This window comes from Salmo salar, chromosome ssa15 (genome assembly GCF_905237065.1).
Source record: "Salmo salar chromosome ssa15, Ssal_v3.1, whole genome shotgun sequence".
NCBI lineage: Eukaryota > Metazoa > Chordata > Actinopteri > Salmoniformes > Salmonidae > Salmo > Salmo salar.
Genome location: NC_059456.1, coordinates 60477810 through 60498714, shown reverse-complemented (window position 1 = coordinate 60498714; position 20905 = coordinate 60477810). Strand labels below are relative to the sequence as shown.

The following is a 20905-nucleotide window of genomic DNA, read 5'->3' as shown; positions in this document are numbered from 1 at the left end:
AACAATGATTCCAAGCACCACCCTCCTTTTGAAGCTTCCAGTCTGTTATTCGAACTCAATCAGCATGACAGAGTGATCTCCAGCCTTGTCAACACTCACACCTGTGTTAACAAGAGGATCACTGACATGATGTCAGCTGGTCCTTTTGTGGCAGGGCTGAAATGCAGTGGAAATGTTTTTTTGGGATTCAGTTCATTTGCATGGCAAAGAGGGACTTTGCAATTAATTGCAATTCATCTGATCACTCTTCATAACATTCTGGAGTATATGCAAATTGCCATCATACAAACTGAGGCAGCAGACTTTGTGAAAAATAATATTTGTGTCATTCCCCAAACTTTTGGCCATGACTATACAGTACCCCATTTTACTTGGTGCTCATCACACACACATATCAAACAGATGCAAAAAAAGATGTTCAGAAATGAATTATTGCAAACCAATAAAATGGGTGACATCTTCACTAGGACTGCTGCCTTTTACTCTCTTGCTTTCTCATGCACACTGCTCAGGCAGTAGGGTTTGGGGTGGTGACACAGAAGTGATGATCCTTGTATCCTGGTTGAACAGTTTAAGGGGGAAACAAGCAGCTCTATAAAGTTCAGTCTTTCATGCCTATCAGGATAATAAATACATACAGTATCACCTTTCTCATGCATTCATACAGTAAGAATAAGTTTGTGCAAAAACAGTCATACTAGGGACGCGATTATAAATAGTGTTATAACATTGGACATAATTTCACTGGTGCAACAGGACACATCTGTCCTTTCCTAAACGTATCCCATGTCCACTATAGCAGCAGTCTTTAGTGCTTCAACACCCCACTGACCATCCCATATCACCTTCCATTACCAGGGAAACACCTCTGTTCCTCAGTATAAGGTGAAATGATGAACAGTAGAATACTGATGAGGGAAAAGGGGTAGCTAAGAAGTTTGGGTTAGGATGTGTGGAAATGGACAGACATCATTTTGGAGCAATATTTTTGCCCAGTAGAAGATACAAATGCATAATAACTTGGTAACAATCAGTAGTGGTCTTATCCGACCTGCACTCCCTCCCTTTTCTACCCCATGAGTTGAGGCAAGAGGCTTGGGTTTTGGTCTCCCATATCAGTGCAGAAAGACAGTCCAGTGTCCTTAGTGTCTTTTCAGTGTTCTTGGATCAAGTAGTACCCGGTCTTCTATATTCATTCCTCCATTGAGCTCTAATTTGACTAAGCTCCAAGGTCTCTTATTCATCTCCCTCTATCATCTTAAAGATTCACAATTCAGAAGACCCACAATCATCCCAAGCCAAAGTAGTATAGTACATCCCTGATTGGCTAGCATTCCTGTAGCCGTCCCACCCCTCAGTCTTTGTCGCCCTCATTGGCTTGCATTCAAGAGTTCTTTCCTGTATCCCTAGCTCCTGATAGGCTAGCGTCCCTTTAGGAAGCCGTCCAGCATGCGGTCGCCCTTCTCTGACAGCCAGTATCCGGCCATGGCGGCCACGCCCCCGATGAAGATGGCGGTAAAGACCATGTCGCCCTTGGCGGCGAGCGTTGCTAGGGCACAGATGACCACGCCAAAGAACATCTGCTGCAGGACCAGGACCTCGTCATCAGTCATGTCATCAAACAGACCCTTCTCTGGACCACCTGATGGAGCGATCGCAAGGAAGAGAGAAATATCATGTTTGTAATGCTGTGGGGTGGAGGTCATGCAGACATAGCTATCACGTGTTTGTGTATGTGTGTGTCACTTACTCAGCGGCTGGTTCTCCACACAGATGCTGTCTCTACGAATGAAGCCGTCAGCACATTCACAGCGGAAGGACCCCTCGTCATTGAAACACGCCTCATTCAGCCCTGGACATGCTATCGCCCGCTCACTACACTCATCCACATCTAGGAGGGAGAGAAAGAAAAGCTGGACAGAGTGACCCCCATGACAAGAGTGTATAATACAAATAGGTGAGAAAGTCAGACTGCTTTAATAAAAGGTTAATCTGATTGGCTGAATCAGGGACGCAACTTTGGTTTTAGAAGTGGGGGAGGGGGACATAATTGTTTTATTTATTTTATTCAGTCGGATAAACACTCCAAACAGCCTACCCGACCACTCGGAGGCATCCGCATGTTCCTAAAGCACTCCGTTGCCTCGTTTTGTATCACATTCCAATGATAAAACTGGGACAAAAATGCAATTTCAGAATGTGGGGGGACATGTCCACCCCGTCCCCAGTGAAGGTTGCGCACCTGAGCCGAATCATATAGTAAAGGGAGCCACACAGACAGACAGTAAATGAAGACACTGCCGGGTTCCCTCACCGAGACATTTGGCTCCTCTGAGCTTGTATCCCCGAGCACATTTCTTACAGCGGGCTGGACCACTGCCCATGCAGCCCACACATGCCTGGTCACAGCCTGGCACAGAGAAGAGAGGACAGAGAACTGGGTCAGCACACAGGTCTACCAACAACAAACAGGATTAGTCATTACTCTGTTACTACCAGATAGTAGAGGGAGAGCCAACAGTACCTCTGCACTCGTACGATCCATCTGTGTTGTGGCAATAGGTGTTGGAGGAACATCGAGCCAGCTCTGTGCCACACTCATCAGTGTCTGGAAACAACACACACAGCAGGAGTTAAACACAGGCACAGTACGAAAACCAACGGACGACATTACGCTTTAACAAAAACACACACAGAAGCCAAATACTCACCAACACACTTGTTGTCATGGAAGAGCCACCCAGGTTTGCATTCCAGACATTTGTAGTTCTCTGGCCCTGAGCACTTTTTACAAGAGTGGTAGCATGCTACAGACATCACAGAGGAGAAATGATTGGTTTGTGAGCGTTCTACATGAGATTGCTTGATAATATATAAGCCAGGCTGTCTGGTTGATGATCAGACAGGCAAACTGTTTCTGAATGGGTACCTGCGCAGGCTGGTGTGCTGTGATTGGAGCTCTTCTCTCTGTAATAGCCGTCTGCACAGCTCTGACACAGCTGACCGAAGTACCCCGGGTCACACACGCACTCTCCATCTCCCAGACGCGTGCCCTCTCCCTCACAGCGGCCCAGACCACCACACACCCCTCCAGGACCAGACAGACACTCTGCAGCACAACAACAACACACATGGTTAATACAGTGACTGTGTGTGTGTGTGTGTGTGTGTGTGTGTGTGTGTGTGTGTGTGTGTGTGTGTGTGTGTGTGTGTGTGTGTTCAGTACCTTTGCAGTCTGGTCCAAAACGTCCCGGGGGACAGCAGAGCGGGAGCTCTTCTATACACAACCACTCAAATAGGTCTGGAGCCTCTTGCTGCCTACACACACAGAGAGACAGTGACAAGATCAGTGATGAGAGGAAGGACAAGCACACACACAAATAACATACTGCTTAAGTGTGTACGTACATTGACACAGAACAGTTACAGTGCTGTGAAAAAGTATTTGCCCCGTTTCTGATTTTCTCTATTTTTGCATATTTTTGATAATATCAAATCTTCAACCAAAACCTATTATTAGATAAAGGGAACCGGAGTTTACAAATAACAAAAAAAAGTGATACTTATTTGATTTATTTAATGAACAAAGTTATGCAACACCCAATTCCCCTGTGTGAAAAAGTAATTGCCCACTTACACGCAATAACTGGTTTTGTTACCTTTAGCTGCAATGACTGCAAACAAATGCTTCATGTAGCTGTCGATCAGTCTCTCAAATCGCTGTGGAGGAATTTTGGCCCACTCTTGCATTCAAAAGTAGAAAGCATGAAACGCCGTTTGGGTCTTTGCAATACTTTTTCACGGCACTGTATACACTCTCCTCCATAGATATTTGGACAGTGAAGCTACAATTTAAAATCTGACTATACACCAGCATTTTGGATTTGAGATCAAATGTTTCATGAGATGACATTACAGATGTCACCCTTTAATTGAAGATATTTTAATACATATCTGTTTTACCATTTAGACATGATAGCACTTTGTGTATTTAGTCATACGTATTTGGACAAATTCTCTTATATTGTATTAAAGTAGTCAAAAGTTTAGTATTTGGTCCCATATTCATAGCACACAATGACTACATCAAGTTTGTGATAACAAACTTGTTGGATGCATTTGAAGTTTGTTTTGGTTGTGTTATGGGTTGTTTTGCCCAATAGGAACTGAATGGTAAATAACTGGAGTAATTTCTTTCTAAGTGAGTAAATAAAATGTTTCTGAACACTTCTAAACTAATCATGATAATGCCAAGACTAAGAAAAATCCTGAATAATGATGTGAGAAACATGCTAACTTCTCACTATTACCAATAACGGAAGGTTAGCATTTTGAGGGGGTATGATCTTTGAGCATCTAACTTTCTCACTCATCATTTTCACAATTCATTTATGATTATCCATAATCATGGTAGCATCCACATGAATGTAGAAGTAAAAATAAAAACAACAATAAAAGTGACTCCAAAATGACACAATAGATGTATTGTTCACCATTCAGTTCCTATTAGGCTAAATATAATCCGAAACAACCAAAACAAACTGCAACTCCATCCAACAAGCTTGTTATAGTCTTTGAGTGCAAGGAATATGGGACCAAATCCTAAACTTTTAACTACTTTAATACGCCATAAGTGAATTTGTCCAAATGTGGGGACTAGATACATAAAGTGCTTTGATTTATAAAACAGATATGAAAATGCCCTCAAATAAAAGGTGAAATTATTTGATCTCAAATAAAAAGAAACTGGAGTATAGAGCCAAATAACAATGTTCCTTCACTGTCCAAATGCATATGGAGGGGAGTGTATGTACAGTACCAGTCAAAAGTTTGGACACACTCACTCAAGGGTTTTTCATAAATAGTAAAAATTACTACATTGTAGAATAATAGTGAAGACATTTAAAAACTATGAAGTATCCAAAAAAAAGTGTTAAACAAATCAAAATTGAGATTCTTCAAAGTAGCCACCCTTTACCTTGATGACAGATTTGCACACTCTTGGCATTCTCTCAACCAGCTTCATGCATTTCAAATAACAGGTTTGCCCTGTTAAAAGTTAATTTGTGGAATTTCTTTCCCTCTTAATGCGTTTGAGCCAATCAGTAGGGGTGGTATACAGAAGATAGCCCTATTTGGTAAAAGACCAAGTCCATATTATGGCAAGAACAGCTCAAATAAGCAAAGAGAAACGACAGTCCATCATTACTTTAAGACATGAAGGTCTGTCAATATGGAAAATTTCAAGAACTTTGAAAGGTTTCTTCAAGTGAAGTTGCAAAAACCATCAATCGCTGTGATGAAACTGTCTCTCATGAGGACCGCCACAGGAAAGGAAGACACGGAGTTATCCTCTGCAGCAGAGGATAAGTTCATTAGAGTTAACTGCATCTCAGATTGCAGCCCAAATAAATGCTTCACAGAGTTCAAGTAACAGACACATCTCAGCATCAACTGTTCAGAGGAGACTGTGAATCATTGTACAGCGATACACCATCCCATCTGGTTTGCATTTATTGGGACTATCATTTGTTTTTCAACAGGACAATGACCCAACACACCTCCAGGCTGTGTAAGGGCTATTTGACCAAGAAGCAGAGTGATATAAATACTGCATCAGATGACCTGGCCTCTGCAATCACCTGACCTCAACCCAATTGAGATGGTTTGGGATGAGTAGGACTGCAGAGTGAAGGAAAAGCAGCCAACAAGTACTCAGCATATGTTGGAACTCCTTCAAGACTGTTGGAAAAGCATTCCAAGTGAAGCTGGTTGAGAGAATGCCAAGAGTGTGCAAAGCGGTCATCAAGGTAAAGGGTGGCTACTTTGAAGAATCTAAAATATATTTTGATTTGTTTAACTTCTTTGGGATAGGGGGCAGTATTTTCACGGTCGGATAAAAAAACGTACCCGATTTAATCTGGTTACTACTCCTGCCCAGAAACTAGAATATGCATATAATTAGTAGATTTGGATAGAAAACACTAAAGTTTCTAAAACTGTTTGAATGGTGTCTGAGTATAACAGAACTCATATGGCAGGCCAAAACCTGAGAAGATTCCATACAGGAAGTGCCCTGTCTGACAATTTGTTGTCCTTCTGTTGCATCTCTATCGAAAATACAGCATCTGTGCTGTAACGTGGCATTTTCTAAGGCCGCCAGAAAGTGGAATGGGGTGTCTGCTGTCTCTGGGCAAAGAACAGCAGCAGAATTTGTTAGTGGTCAGCCTGGGGACAGTGACACAGATGTGCATTCACGAGACTCCTCCATTTTTTTCTTTCAGCCTTTGAATGAATACAACATTGCTCGGTTGGAATATTATCGCTATTTTACGAGAAAAATCTCATAAAAATTGATTTTAAACAGCGTTTGACATGCTTCTAAGTACGGTAATGGAATATTTAGACATTTTTTGTCACGAAATGCGCTCGTGCGTCACCCTTCGGATAGTGACCTGAACACACAAACAAAACGGAGCTATTTGAATATAACTATGGATTATTTGGAACCAAAACAACATTTGTTGTTGAAGTAGAAGTCCTGGGAGTGCATTCTGACGAAGAACAGCAAAGGTAATCCAATTTTTCTAATAGTAATTCTGAGTTTAGGTTGTACCAAACTTGGTGGGTGTCAAATTAGCTAGCCGTGATGGCCGAGCTATGTACTCAGAATAATGCAAAATGTGCTTTCGCCGAAAAGCTATTTTAAAACAGACATAGCGATTGCATAAAGGAGTTATGTATCTATAATTCTTAAAATAATTGTTATGTATTTTGTCAACGTTTATCGTGAGTAATTTAGTAAATTCACCGGAAGTTTTCGGTGGGTATGCTAGTTCTGAACATCACATGCTAATGTAAAAAGCTGGTTTTTGATATAAATATGAACTTGATTGAACAAAACATGCATGTATTGTATAACATAATGTCCTAGGAGTGTCATCTGATGAAGGTTAGTGCTGCATTTAGCTGTGTTTTGGGTATTTGTGATGCATGCTAGTTGCTTGGAAATGGCTGTGTGGTTTTTTGTGTCTATGTACTCTCCTAACAATCTAATGTTTTGTTTTCGCTGTAAAGCCTTTTGGAAATCGGACAACGTGGTTCGATTCAGGAGAAGTGTATCTATAAAACAGTGTAAAATAGTCCTATGTTTGAGAACTTTGAATTATGACATTTTGTGGTTTTAAATTTGGCGCTCTGATTTGTCACTGGCTGTTGAATAGTGTGGGACGATTTCGTCCCACCTCCCCTAGAGAGGTTAACACTCTTTTGGTTACTACATGATTCCATGTGTTATTTCATAGTTGATGTCTTCACTATTATTCTACAATGTAGAATAGTAAAATTAAAGAAAAACCCTTGAATGATTAAGTGTGACTGGTACTGCATTTAACGCATTTACAGTCAGATACAAAACAGACACGCTGTGGCATACATACCGGTGGAACCACCATGTCTCCACTTGGTCCTCTATCTGCTCCAGCAGTTTGTTACAGTCAAAGTCAGATTTCTCACACGCTGCCTCCACTATCTCCAGCAACCTGGTTTCACTGAGAACGAGGATGGGGGGGGGGGTGAGTAATATAGTACACTTCACTAGCGGACATAGCACAGGTAAAACAAATACTAGACCCTTATATCCTCCATTATGCACTCAAGGAGTATCTCACTCACACACACACAAAATTTTGAGAGGCTATCATACTGTGTAAGAACATAGGGGGTACTAAGCTCTTGTCTTGTCTGCCTTGGCTTAATCAGAAGGACAACAGATTCAGATCAGAGGCATCAAATTCAAGCCTTTATAGCGACAATAATGGTGCATTGTCCCTTCAACTACATGGTTAGGCTTGTCAGAGATTAGTAGGCCTAGTGGACTTGCCTCTGCGTAAAAACAGATGTTAGACTGTAGGTCCTAAAGACTGCTTATTTGTAGAGACTCTAGAAACATAGGCATAGTGGGGCCAATAGTACCTGCGAGCATATTTAGCCAGATTTTCCTCCTCCCAAGCAGTGTTGCCACCCCCAAAATTCTTATTGGATGTTTTATCCAGTCCCTGGGAAAAACAAAGACCATCAGGTGAAGACAAAAACATAACAACAAGGAGAGTAAAATAGCAGCTACTGACAGAGACATGAGTAATAAGCAAAAGAGATACCAACAGATACAAAAAACGCACAATATGACCGACAAACTAACAAAGAGGGAGTACAGGAAGAGAGAGACATACAGACAGAGACATACAGACAGACAACTTCTACCTTGATGAAGCTGTCAGTGAGCTTGCGGCAGGTCTGGCATGGTGCAGTCTGTACTTGAACCACAGACAACACAGAAAAGAGCACCAGGGCAGGGAGCAGGGGCCACAACATGGCTTGGACTACCTACCACTCAGCCACGGAGGACAGAGGAGATTCAGTACAAAGTAGTTGACCCTAACTACTGATACACAGTCCGATATTTCTTCATCACAGTGGTTATGTCACGATTTGTTACTGTGTCTTTCAATCAACCTAGTCATTTATCATACTTTGAGAACTGCTGTGTACAATGACGGGCAGCAGGATTAAATAAAGTGTGTGAAAAGAAAGGAGGATGAGTTATATACTTTTTTAGTAAACAATGCAGTGCCACTTCCTGTATCTTTATCTCTAATCATAGCTATGTATTGCCAAATCCAAATCTAGATGGATCCTGTTAATAAGGATAAGCCTAATTAATGATGATTATTTTACATCGCTTCTGCTGCTTAGCAAAAACATAGCTAGCTAGTTAAATTCTTAGCTAGGTACGGAGCTCACTAACGTTGTTGTCCTGACTGAGCCATCTAGGCTGTGGTCCAGAGGATCATCATCATTCTAGCTAGTTAACGTTAGCCAAGGTCCCGTTCGCAGTCACATCTGATAACCCTCAATCCCATCAGATCAGTGCAAGTAATATGAGATGCTGCCTACTGTACATTGCAGGATAGAAAATGTACTATGCTAACTAGCTAGCTGCTAACTAATGCACTTTTTAAGGGGTTTTTAGCTAGCTGGATAGCTAATGTTAGCCACCTAGCTTCAACAAAGATTTTCTGCTTCTGAAGAATGATGCTGCGCTGAATCCTACCAGCAGTTTGCAGGCAATAGACTGGGAGCGTCCTCAGCACAGTAATGCAACTACACGGTCGTTCACCGGTTTAGTTCTTCAACCATGCCATTCATTGACCAGCCATGTTATGATCTACGGTAGTTTCCTGACCGGTGCTGATGCAGGGGTTCTGGGAGCATTTTACTGCCTCTTTTTGGTTGAGACGCAGCTGGCAGGATACCGCCCAATCACACTGGGACCTCAGTCTAAACCAATCATGACTCGCCGAGTACCAAGAAGGGCGTGCCTTGATCCTAAACGACATGAATGGATCGTTTATCCTGAGACTATTTAGAAGACAACAAAATCACTCACACTTATTTTCTTTTTTACAAATACACGAACATGAATCAAACCACTGTAGACGGTATTGACTAGGTGATACACAGCTACGGCCGGAAGTAACTTGTTCGTAACAGGTTAGGAAAACTTATGCAGCAGGTTAGGATAATTAATGTAGCAGGTTAGGATAATTAGGTTAAGTTTAAGAATAGGCTTAGCTAAAATGATTTCCTAACCTGCTACGAAAAGTTACTTCCGTCCGTAGTTGTGCTTAATTTAGTCACAACCACTGTAGACCAATGACTGATTATGGATCACCCAGTCACAGTAATGCACAAATGTATAAAATAGAATTTAACAGTGTTGGGGAAGCTCCTCTGAAATCATAGTTTACCAAACTACCAATTACTTCACACTGGAAGAAGTTAAGCTACACTATAGCTACCTTTAATAAAACAAATTATTAGCTTTAGTTAAGTTATTTTGAAAAAGTGGTTCACTAAATCCTAGCTACTTCGTGAAAAATGATCCTATCTAAATCTGAAATGTCAGACTAAATATTGCAAGAACAAATCGCTCTGGAGTCAGATGTTAACAGAAAGTGTCATTTAGCCTATTAAACACATTTCAAGTGAGGAAATTCTTGCCTACTTCACCCATATTATTTGAGCAAGTAATTAGCTAATAAGAAAGTAATAAACTACTGAAAACACTACCAAGATTTAGATTTAGTTAAACTACTACCAAGCTATGACAAAATGTTGTTTAAATAGTAGTTGAACTATATGTAGTTCACTACTCCCCAACACTGGCGTTCAACAACTTAACAAATAACTTAGTAAAATAAAAAACTTTACAAATCAACCATATAACATTTAGAAATGAAGATAATGGTTGAGTACAACAATGTCACACATTTACAGTTCATGGATGAGCACCAAGCTGGGGTTGACAGTAGTGTTTCAGGAGCACAAAAGTCAATCACAATATTTACAAGTCATACTCAACTTTGGACAGTAGCTCTACAAGTGCATGATGAGATACAGTTTCAACAAGCCACCATGTCCGCAAGTCCTTATGTCCAGTATCTGATTATAGTATACTGTATAAGTGCCACAGTTACCGTCCTGTAGCAAAAGCCCCTGGGTCCTTCCTAGCCTCTCATGTCCTCTCAGACCCAGTCTATCCTGCTGGTCTTGGTGTCAAGACTAGACGGTGGGGTACTGAGACATGGCTCCAGAGGCACAGACTCCCAGGGTCCTCCACCTGCACCAACACTGTCCTGTGGCAGCCCTGCAAGCCGTAACACTGCTGAACCCCCCGCAAACCCTCTCAGCCCCCCAGCAAGTACCCGTGAGGCTGCCCTGAGGCCCCTGCCAGTGCCCATGAGGCTGCCCCAAAGCCAGTTCAGTCAGGAAGCCCAGGCTCTGGGAGGGGAGGCTGAAGAGCGGCAGCCCCCTGTAGAGCTCAGGCAGGGGGCGGCCGCCACCAGGAGGCTGGGGGGGGGGGTGGCAGAGACTCAAACTGCCACAGGGTGAAGTGTTCGCCAGCACGGCCCTGCAGATAGTCCCCAGAATGTCCAAAACATGAAGAAAGTGTTTAATTGGACTCATATTAGAGTCCATGAATAGAAGGGGCAAATCATTACCTCCTATGTCATCGTCTTTCAACCATCTCCACAGGTATCCTGTGGACAGACACACATCGTAATTATGGCATTACGATGAGATGTGTGTGCTGACCTAGCCTCAGTGCCAATCTGAGAAATTTGCCTCACACACTCAAAATAAAAATCTCAGGCTTGAATTCCAGGCTAGTAGTATTATATTCATTTCAGTACATGTGATTACATAACTTCAGAGATAGCTAATAATATACTGCTCAAAAAAATAAAGGGAACACTAAAATAACACATCCTAGATCTGAATGAATGAAATAATCTTATTAAATACTTTTTTCTTTACATAGTTGAATGTGCTGACAACAAAATCACACAAAAATAAATCAATGGAAATACAATTTATCAACCCATGGAGGTCTGGATTTGGAGTCACACTCAAAATTAAAGTGGAAAACCACACTACAGGCTGATCCAACTTTGATGTAATGTCCTTAAAACAAGTCAAAATGAGGCTCAGTAGTGTGTGTGGCCTCCATGTGCCTGTATGACCTCCCTACAACGCCTGGGCATGCTCCTGATGAGGTGGTGGATGGTCTCCTGAGGGATCTCCTCCCAGACCTGGACTAAAGCATCTGCCAACTCCTGGACAGTCTGTGGTGCAACATGGCGTTGGTGGATGGAGTGAGACATGATGTCCCAGATGTGCTCAATTGGATTCAGGTCTGGGGAACGGGCGGGCCAGTCCATAGCATCAATGCCTTCCTCTTGCAGGAACTGCTGACACACTCCAGCCACATGAGGTCTAGCATTGTCTTGCATTAGGAGGAACCCAGGGCCAACCGCACAAGCATATGGTCTCACAAGGGGTCTGAGGATCTCATCTCGGTACCTAATGGCAGTCAGGCTACCTCTGTCGAGCACATGGAGGGCTGTGTGGCCACCCAAAGAAATGCCACCCCACACCATGACTGACCCACCGCCAAACCGGTCATGCTGGAGGATGTTGCAGGCAGCAGAACGTTCTCCATGGCGTCTCCAGACTCTCACGTCTGTCACATGTGCTCAGTGTGAACCTGCTTTCATCTGTGAAGAGCACAGGGCGCCAGTGGCGAATTTGCCAATCTTGGTGTTCTCTGGCAAATGCCAAACGTCCTGCACGGTGTTGGGCTGTAAGCACAACCCCCACCTGTGGACATCGGGCCCTCATACCACCCTAATGGAGTCTGTTTCTGACCGTTTGAGCAGACACATGCACATTTGTGGCCTGCTGGAGGTCATTTTGCAGGGCTCTGGCAGTGCTCCTCCTGCTCCTCCTTGCACACAGGCGGAGGTAGCGGTCCTGCTGCTGGGTTGTTGCCCTCCTACGGCCTCCTCCACGTCTCCTGATGTACTGGCCTGTCTCCTGGTAGTGCCTCCATGCTCTGGACACTACGCTGACAGACACAGCAAACCTTCTTGCCACAGCTCGCATTGATGTGCCATCCTCGATGAGCTGCACTACCTGAGCCACTTGTGTGGGTTGTAGACTCCGTCTCATGCGACCACTAGAGTGAAAGCACCGCCAGCATTCAAAAGTGACCAAAACATCAGCCAAGAAGCATAGGAACTGAGAAGTGGTCTGTGGTCACCACCTGCAGAACCACTCCTTTATTGGGGGTGTCTTGCTAATTGCCTATAATTTCCACCTGTTGTCTATTCCATTTGCACAACAGCATGTGAAATGTATTGTCAATCAGTGTTGCTTCCTAATTGGACAGTTTGATTTCACAGAAGTGTGATTGACTTGGAGTTACATTGTGTTGTTTAAGTGTTCCCTTTATTTTTTTGAGCAGTATATTATTATACACACTATTAAAGGTAATGGGTAAGTCGACTTTTGACACGGTTGGCATTACCCAATGTCCGTGGAGAGTGACCGTCCACCCGGTGTGTTTGTGGTTGTGCATCTGACTCATCCTCATCCTACTGGTCAGTGTTTTGTTAGAACTGTTTAATTGGAGCACAGCCACACCTTTCTCCTCATCAATCACAGCTTGGAGCCTGGTCACTGAGACATGAATCAGTCAGATGTCAGTCAATCAGGGGTTTAAATGGTGGCATAAAACTAAAGCAGGCTCAGTGTGGGTGTAGAGAACAGAAGACTAATGAAAATGATTGCAATTTAAAATGATAGTGACTCACCATCACATTCTTTCACAACACCATCTAGGTTTGGGGAACAAACTTTGAGACAGAAAGAGGGGGAGAGAGTGGTCATCAAAATGCATGATCTGATGAATAAAATGCATAGCCTACAGTACAGTTGTGGTATAAATGTATGATGTATATTATTCTTAGCGTTCTGTAAGGAGGGGATTGGGGTGGTCCCTGAGGTAGATAATGTATAGACCTTGACTGGACTGCCATAGGGTACTGGCGCCAGCAATAAGGATAGCCACATCTGCACGAATCAAACATAAACTATTACATATTGGGCTATATGTCCTGTCCACTAAACAACTCTAAAGTTCCCCCAAATAACCATCATATTTTTAATAGACAACAGTTCAAAGACAGGTGATAGAGGGAATTTACTTCAGGATAGTTCTGGTCCCCCAGAGCTGAATGGCTCAATGTAAATGTCACTTTCTTGCAGCAATCAATGATGCGTGGGTAGCTGTAACAAAATGTTACAGAAGCTTCTGGAACACATACAGTAGGAGAGACAGCAGAGCAAGAATTGTACTTTACCATGAGAAAGTGCAAAACATAGTCAAAAGGTTGAAAGACATTCAGTTATAAAGTTAGCAAACACATTGAGACCATTTATTTTACTTGACCGTATACGGTTCCCCCAATGAATGAGTGTGTGTTCTCTCTTTTGGCACAATATTTTTTCTTGCCTGTTGGGCTGGGTGGCATCCCTAGGGCACTCCTTTCACCCACTTTCTTCTGCTTAGAGTTGTACTCTTTGTCACTGTGGTCAGCAGACACTTCCTGGTCCTCATGCTGATCTGGGACTGCAGAAACAGCAACACCATGTCATGTGCTGAGAACAGCAGACACACAAAAGTCGCAGGCACAGTGACGTCCTGTTGGAGTTTACGTTAGTCCTGTTAGATGTAGTGTTATGGTTAAGGACTGCAGAATAATGCATCACAGTGTAGTCTCCCTAGGCAGGCGTGTTGCCTCCCACAATATATCAAGGCTAGGGTTTACTGGACTAATCAGTGTCTAGGACGAAAGAGAGAGTTTGCTGCAGCTGAATGCTTGAAGCTGTACGGGTTACCTTTGATTGTGAATAAGACCTGGACTTGCAGGCAGGGTTTGCAGTAGTGTCTGTTGGTGCAACACAGAAACACTCTAAGCTCCAACCACATAACATTCACAGGACCTTTCATGGCATAAAGGGCAACATCTGAGAGAGAGATAACTCAGTAAAATATTTGAAATTGTGATAAGTTACAGTTCATATAAGGAATTCAGTCAATTGAAATAAATGTAATAGGACCTAATCTAACCACTGGGGAGCCAGGCCCAGCCAATAAGAATGCATTCCCCACAAAAGGGTTTTATTACGGATAGAAATACTCCTCAGCACCCCCAACCCCGATAGGACATTCCTGCAGTCAGCATTTTAAAGTGGCCTTTTGTCCCCAGCACAAGGTGCACCTGTGTAATGATCATGCCATTTAATAAGCTTCTTGATATGCCACACCTGTCAGGTGGATGGATTATCTTGGCAAAGGAGAAATGCTAAACTTACAGGGATGTAAACTCATTTGAGAAATAAGCTTTAATGTGCGTACGGACATTTCTGGGAATTTGTATTTCAGCTCATGAAACCAACACTTTACATGTTGCATTTATATTTTTGTTCAGTTAAATTTGGCATATAAATGCTATATGTATTATGCTTTCTTTGAATGGTCTCACCTTTTACACTGCAGTCAGTGTAAGGAGAGAGCACAGAGAGATTGATTTCCTACAACATACAGACCAGGCAGGATGGAGTTTGGTAAACTCTGTTCTACAGTACAGACTGAGCTACAGCATGTCAATAAAAACATTAATCTGTTCACTCAAACGGATCAAGCCTCTAACCAGTGACTTAATGCACATACATCAGACTGGGCTCCTGAGTGGCGCAGCAGATTAAGGCACTGCAACTCAGTGCTAGAGGTGTCACTACAGTCCCTGGTTCAAATCCAGGCTGAATCACATCTGGCTGTGATTGGGAGTCCCATAGGGTGGTGCACAATTGGCCCAGCGCTGTCCTGGTTTGGCAGTATTTACAATGTCATTGTAAATAAGAATTTGTTCTTAACTGACCTGCCTAGTTAAATAAAGGATAAATAAAGACTAGATCAGAAATTTGGTTAATGCAGGTTAAGGTTCTTTGTGATGTTCTTTCTGACAGCCTCTGACTAGATAAGACAAATTACTGTGCATGGTGCATGCAAGTGAACTAAAGCTTGTCTGTGTGGTTAGGTTTTTGCACGTGCCCTCCCCACACACAACCAACATGAATTTGCATGTGGTAAAGAAAGCCACAAGCATGCACACAAACAAATAACAATATATCTATACAATCGCTATCCATACCTTATCAGTATTTACAACACTTGCGATATTATCTTTAGAATTGAAATTATTTGAAACACACTCGATAAACAATTTAAGAAAACCTAAGAGGCCTAATGTCAATACACGACGTGCACCGTGTATCATCTCCAGTGTACCTGCTGATGGGGACCTTAGCTGCAGCAGTAAGAGTAGGCGAGCCATTGGCTCTACAGCACCCTGAGCGCTTCTGCCTCCAGGTCTGCGCTTCCTTTTTCTGCGCTCTGAACGAAGTCTGTCTTGAAGAGCTGGTTGCACTGATCACACGGATTCCCACATCTTTATCTAGAGGCCAAAAAAATCATATACTCGTCACATCCTGACGTTTACTGGCAGTCCTCCAAAGGCACAGTGTTTCTCAGTGATTTCTTCCTTGTCATCAATTAAAGGTAAGCTAATAAACTGCAAGCTGAAGTAGGATACAACAAAATGTAACATGGTACATTTCTGTACTTAAGATACATTTCTCACGCACAGGAATAACTAATACATGTGTGTATAGGCCTATTGTTGCACTGCAATTAATTCATATTACAATTTCACATTGTTGTGTGCACCTGTTGTTTCTTGTAAATTTGAAGTTATTTAGCTAGTCCCGCGGATGCTCTGTGGCACTTCAATCCAATCTCCTGGAAATAACAGTGAATGGAGAGTGTGACAGTCAGGAGGACGACAGAGGGAGGCATGTTTACCTGAAAAGGTGGCTCAATTGTGCTGCATGGAGTTGCCAGTTAGATTTCCATGATCAATGCAATTTCGCTTTTTTAGTAAACCATGACAGTGCAGTGGTTCTGATTTACAAAGGCGTCATACCCATAGGGGAAACAAGGGCACATGCTCTCTCAGATCTGTTCTGTTACCAATACAGTGTACACATAAAGAGTCTGTAGAAAGCAAGGATAAACATCAAGGACATTTACAAGAGAATACACATTTTTACTAATGTACAAAATAGCATTCAAAGTGTATGCAATAAGTCCACACAATGGTACATAGGGTAAAGTCATTAAACACAGAATACAGTTCATTTAAACCTTCAATGACAACTGATCTGCCTCTGTTTACTGCATATAATTGCAAACATTACTTACTTCTCTGGGTAGAACAATTGTCTTATGGTAGGGTGGCTTGGGGATAAACGACCCCCAGGGTTAAGCACTCCCCTCCTGTAATTCTCACAGAAACCACTTTACTTTGTCCCCATTTTTTAAACACTTTCCATGAATGCCACTAGTCTTGCTCAGCTAAAATTTGTATCGGTCTCGTCAACTTAAGTCACTCCAAACAAAACGATTGAGGTACATTGATGTAATATTTTGTCATTTAGTCTAATGAAGTTACATCTATAAACGTTATATATACACAAAGGAAACCTAAAGATCAGTTAATTATACTACTTTAAGATATCTTTTTTTTAAGTATAGAATCATTTGGATAGAAAAAAATTCAAAAATGAAAAGAGGGTCTATACATCAAGACCTCATCATAGTGAGATGTGCAATGTCATTTTGTTTCGATTTGAGTAAAATAATTTACCTAGGCTTCAGCTTTTAGGGGTTAATTACTAATGACTACAAAAGTATCAAAATGGATTTTAGCAAAACGGCCCCCCATTTGAAACTTTGTTTTTATTGAACAACATTCCCCCCCCCTTAAAAATGTGTTTGCCTAAGGATAGCCCATATCTACTGTAAATCTTACCTACCCTTGATTTTTTCTTTCAGAAAGGGAAGTCACCCTATAAGGTTCCAGATGCTTTGCATACAGTTTACTGTTGACTCCAGTGGACGTACTGACTACGCTTCAGTTGGCATACTGAGTATGCAATGTGAGTCATTGGGGATATTTGAATAATACTGGTTCACTGTCAGTCTGAAGGGGTTCACAAACCAGTTGTTTAATAATAAAACAATAACAGGCTTTAAAACTGTAGCAGGATCTAAGTATGACACTGTATTTTTAGTAAATCAATGCTTAAATCCTCGTTTTAATTGAATTAAATGCTATCTGAATTAATAAGGTGTGATGACCCACATTGGTTGAATTAACATTGTTTCCACACCATTTCAATGAAATTATGTTGAACCAACGTGGAATAGGCATTGAACTGACATCTGTGCCCAGTGGGGAGAAAACACATTGATACAGAAGTTTCTCTTTGATGATTATCAGGAATGAAGGTAAGACCCAGATGCAGACACGTCGAATTGACAATGGTTTAATATTCCAACAGGGGCAGGCAATAGACAGGTCAAGACAGGCAGAGGTCAGTAAACCAGAGTTGGGGCAACGGTACCGGACGGCTCAGGGGCAGGCAGAGTGGTCAGGCAGGAGGGCTCAGAGTCAGGACAGGCTAGGGTCAAAACCAGGAGCATGAGAAAAGAGCGACTGGGGAAAAGCAGGAACTGATCCCCTACAACAACAAAAAAAACGCTGGTTGACTTGGCAAACAGGCAACAGACAAACAGAACAGGTATAAATACACAGGGGGATAATGGGGAAGATGGGCGACACCTGGAGGGGGGTGGAGACAAGCACACAGACAGGTGAAACAGATCAGGGTGTGACAGTGACACATGAAAGGTGGGATGTTTAGGGATAGCCTCCTTTTAATTTTTTTTGGCCCAAATGACATACCCAAATCTAACTGCCTGTAGCTCAGGAACTGAAGCAAGGATTTGCATATTCCTGGTACCATTTGAAAGGAAACACTTTGAATGAAGTAGAATAACAATAGATCTGGTAGAAGAAAAGGGAGGGGAAAAAAAGTATTTTTCTACCACCGTCTTTGAAACACAAGAGAAAGGGCACAGTTCTAGCCATCACGCTGATTGTAATTCCGATAGTGTCCACATGATGGCAGCAGTGTGTGTGCAACGTTTGATGGATAACTTGAAGTATGAGTGAACTTCAAGACTGAAGTCCCCAGGTACATTTGGGAAAATCGTGAAGGAGCCATTTGCATTCATATTACATTTTTATGTTAGAATATTGTCAAATCTGTATACTTGGACTTTGATTTAGCTTTCCAAGTATTAGTAGCCATATAAGTTCAACATTTGCTAAACAACCAGTTTTCATAACTCTGAATATTCTTATATATTTTGTACAAATTGAAAAGGCATGCTGTCATACAAGGTTAGTAGCTACATTTTACGACATATACATGATTTCTGGATACTCCTGTAAAGCCCAGCTTATTGGCTATCTAACTAGCTTTGTTTGACCCTGATTGGTGCTTATTTGACAAAGATAGTCGTTCAAGAGATGACTGCCCGTGTCATCGGCATGCCATGAAGGCGTCGTTCTGACCAAATATGGTATCCTATAGGATATACTACACCCCTAATGATATAGTGATCCTTCTAGGATCTGAGGAATACATACGAATGTGATTTGACTCGTTTGAAACAACGTTTAGGGTGAGATTCACAAATTCCTTTCGTCGCAAATTGAACGAATGGAAATACAAAATCGATCGTGCATGCAATATGGACCGTTTTAGGATATGAAAAATAATTTTATCTAACAAAACGACACTTCATGTGATCTCTGGGACCCTTTGGATGATACATTCTGAATCTTGCTCTGATTTAAGTACACATTTCACCTTCAGAGGTGAATTTATCAAACCTAATTGCTGTGAAAAAAAGTGTTTCGTTGTTAGGAGCGCTCAAACAATAGCATGGCATTTTTTGCAGTAATAGCTACTGTAAATTGGACAGTGTAGTTATATTAACAAGAATTTAAGCTTTCAGACGATATAAGACACTAATATGTACCGACATTTGTTGTTTCTCTCAAATCTGCAATCTTGACATAACGCACTGCATGATTTACAACTGTCCTCTTGAAGGGACGCCGATCCTTAAGTTAAGAAGGGTACGGAGCAACAGAAGAGGAACAGCAGAGGGGCTACTGACCTTGGAGATGGGTAAAGGGCCCATAAACCGGGGGGAGAGTTTGCGGGATTCCACCTGGAGGGGCAGATCCTGGGTGGATAGCCATACCTTCTGCCCGAGACAATACCGGGGAGCAGGGTTGACTTGACAAACAAGACAAACTGGCAACAAACAGAGAACACAGGTATAAATACACAGGGGAAGGTGGGCGACACCTGAAGGGGGGTGGAGACAAGCACACAGATAGGTGAAACAGATCAGGGTGTGATAGTTGATAATAACTACATATTGCAAAGTGAAATATTCTGAAAAGAAAGTCTTGAATAATTTAAATTTTAAACTAAGACCATGTCGTCCTTGGACCAGAGAATAATTTACTAAGGTGTCTATTTCTTATATACACCTTAGGTTACAGTACACAGTCCATATGAGCTCATTGGAGCTGACCTATCCCGGTCCAGTTCAGCTCATTACAATGTAGGTGTGGTCTCTATACCCAGACATTGTATATCATCTTTATGGCACTGTGCATACCCAGGCAGTTCTACTGCCAACCAGTTAGAGATGGACAGGTACTGGTTCAAGATAGGGCATGTTGATGCTGCGCACTTCAGTAGAACTACATCGTTACATGTTCCAGAAAGGTTCTGACAGTCATGTGGCAAGTGGAGGCTTGGGTAAAACAACACTTTGGATGTATAGTTAGTGCCCGAAGAGCAAAGATATCACATACTTTAAATCAACTACTGCTGTTGACATTGAGAATGATGCAGTGAGTTTCTGTAACCTGTGATTTTTTTTACATTTACGTCATTTAACAGACGCTCTTATCCAGAGCGACTTACAAATTGGTGCATTCACCTTATGATATCCAGTGGAACAACCACTTTACAATAGTACATCTATATGTTTCTTGGGGGGGGGGGTTAAGAAGGATTACTATATCCTATCCCAGGTATTCCTTAAAGAGGTGGGGTTTCAGGTGTCTACGGAAGGTGGTGATTGACTCCGCTGTCCTGGCGTAGTGAGGGAGCTTGTTCCACCATTGGGGTGCCAGAGCAGCGAACAGTTTTGACTGGGCTGAGCGGGAACTGTGCTTCCGCAGAGGTAGGGGGGCCAGCAGGCCAGAGGTGGATGAACGCAGTACCCTTGTTTGGGTGTAGGGCCTGATCAGAGCCTGAAGGTACGGAGGTGCCGTTCCCCTCACAGCTCCGTAGGCAAGCACCATGGTCTTGTAGCAGATGCGAGCTTCAACTGGAAGCCAGTGGAGTGCGGAGGAGCGGGGTGACGTGAGAGAACTTGGGAAGGTTGAACACCAGACGGGCTGCGGCGTTCTGGATGAGTTGTAGGGGTTTAATGGCACAG

General features: G+C 42.4%; 1 protein-coding gene across 2 annotated transcripts; it reads right to left on the bottom strand.

Moving 5' to 3' along the window:
- Positions 1 to 556: 556 nt before the first annotated feature.
- LOC106571877 (protein disulfide isomerase Creld1) lies at positions 557 to 9298 on the bottom strand. Of its 2 annotated transcripts, XM_014145398.2 has the most exons (11): positions 9113 to 9298; positions 8263 to 8385; positions 7975 to 8057; positions 7440 to 7550; positions 3227 to 3318; positions 2930 to 3109; positions 2712 to 2807; positions 2525 to 2608; positions 2315 to 2410; positions 1751 to 1891; positions 557 to 1642 (listed from the first exon to the last, which is right to left on the bottom strand). In XM_014145398.2, exons 2-11 carry the CDS (start codon positions 8371 to 8373, stop codon positions 1422 to 1424), a joined length of 1215 nt encoding a protein of 404 aa, XP_014000873.1. In that variant the 5' UTR covers positions 8374 to 8385; positions 9113 to 9298; the 3' UTR covers positions 557 to 1421. The 2 variants fall into 2 exon arrangements, with proteins under 2 accessions (XP_014000873.1, XP_045551860.1); XM_045695904.1 differs by having other exon boundaries at positions 8263 to 9298.
- Positions 9299 to 20905: the final 11607 nt, after the last annotated feature.

Excerpts from the sequence above, each read along its gene's own strand:
- LOC106571877 (XM_045695904.1), bottom strand. The coding sequence starts at position 8,373 with ATGTTGTGGCCCCTGCTCCCTGCCCTGGTGCTCTTTTCTGTGTTGTCT. Across the intron at positions 2,808-2,929 it reads CAGCACACCAGCCTGCGCAG|CATGCTACCACTCTTGTAAA; the intron begins GTACCCATTCAG and ends TGATGTCTGTAG. Across the intron at positions 2,609-2,711 it reads CCATGACAACAAGTGTGTTG|ACACTGATGAGTGTGGCACA; the intron begins GTGAGTATTTGG and ends TGTTGTTTCCAG.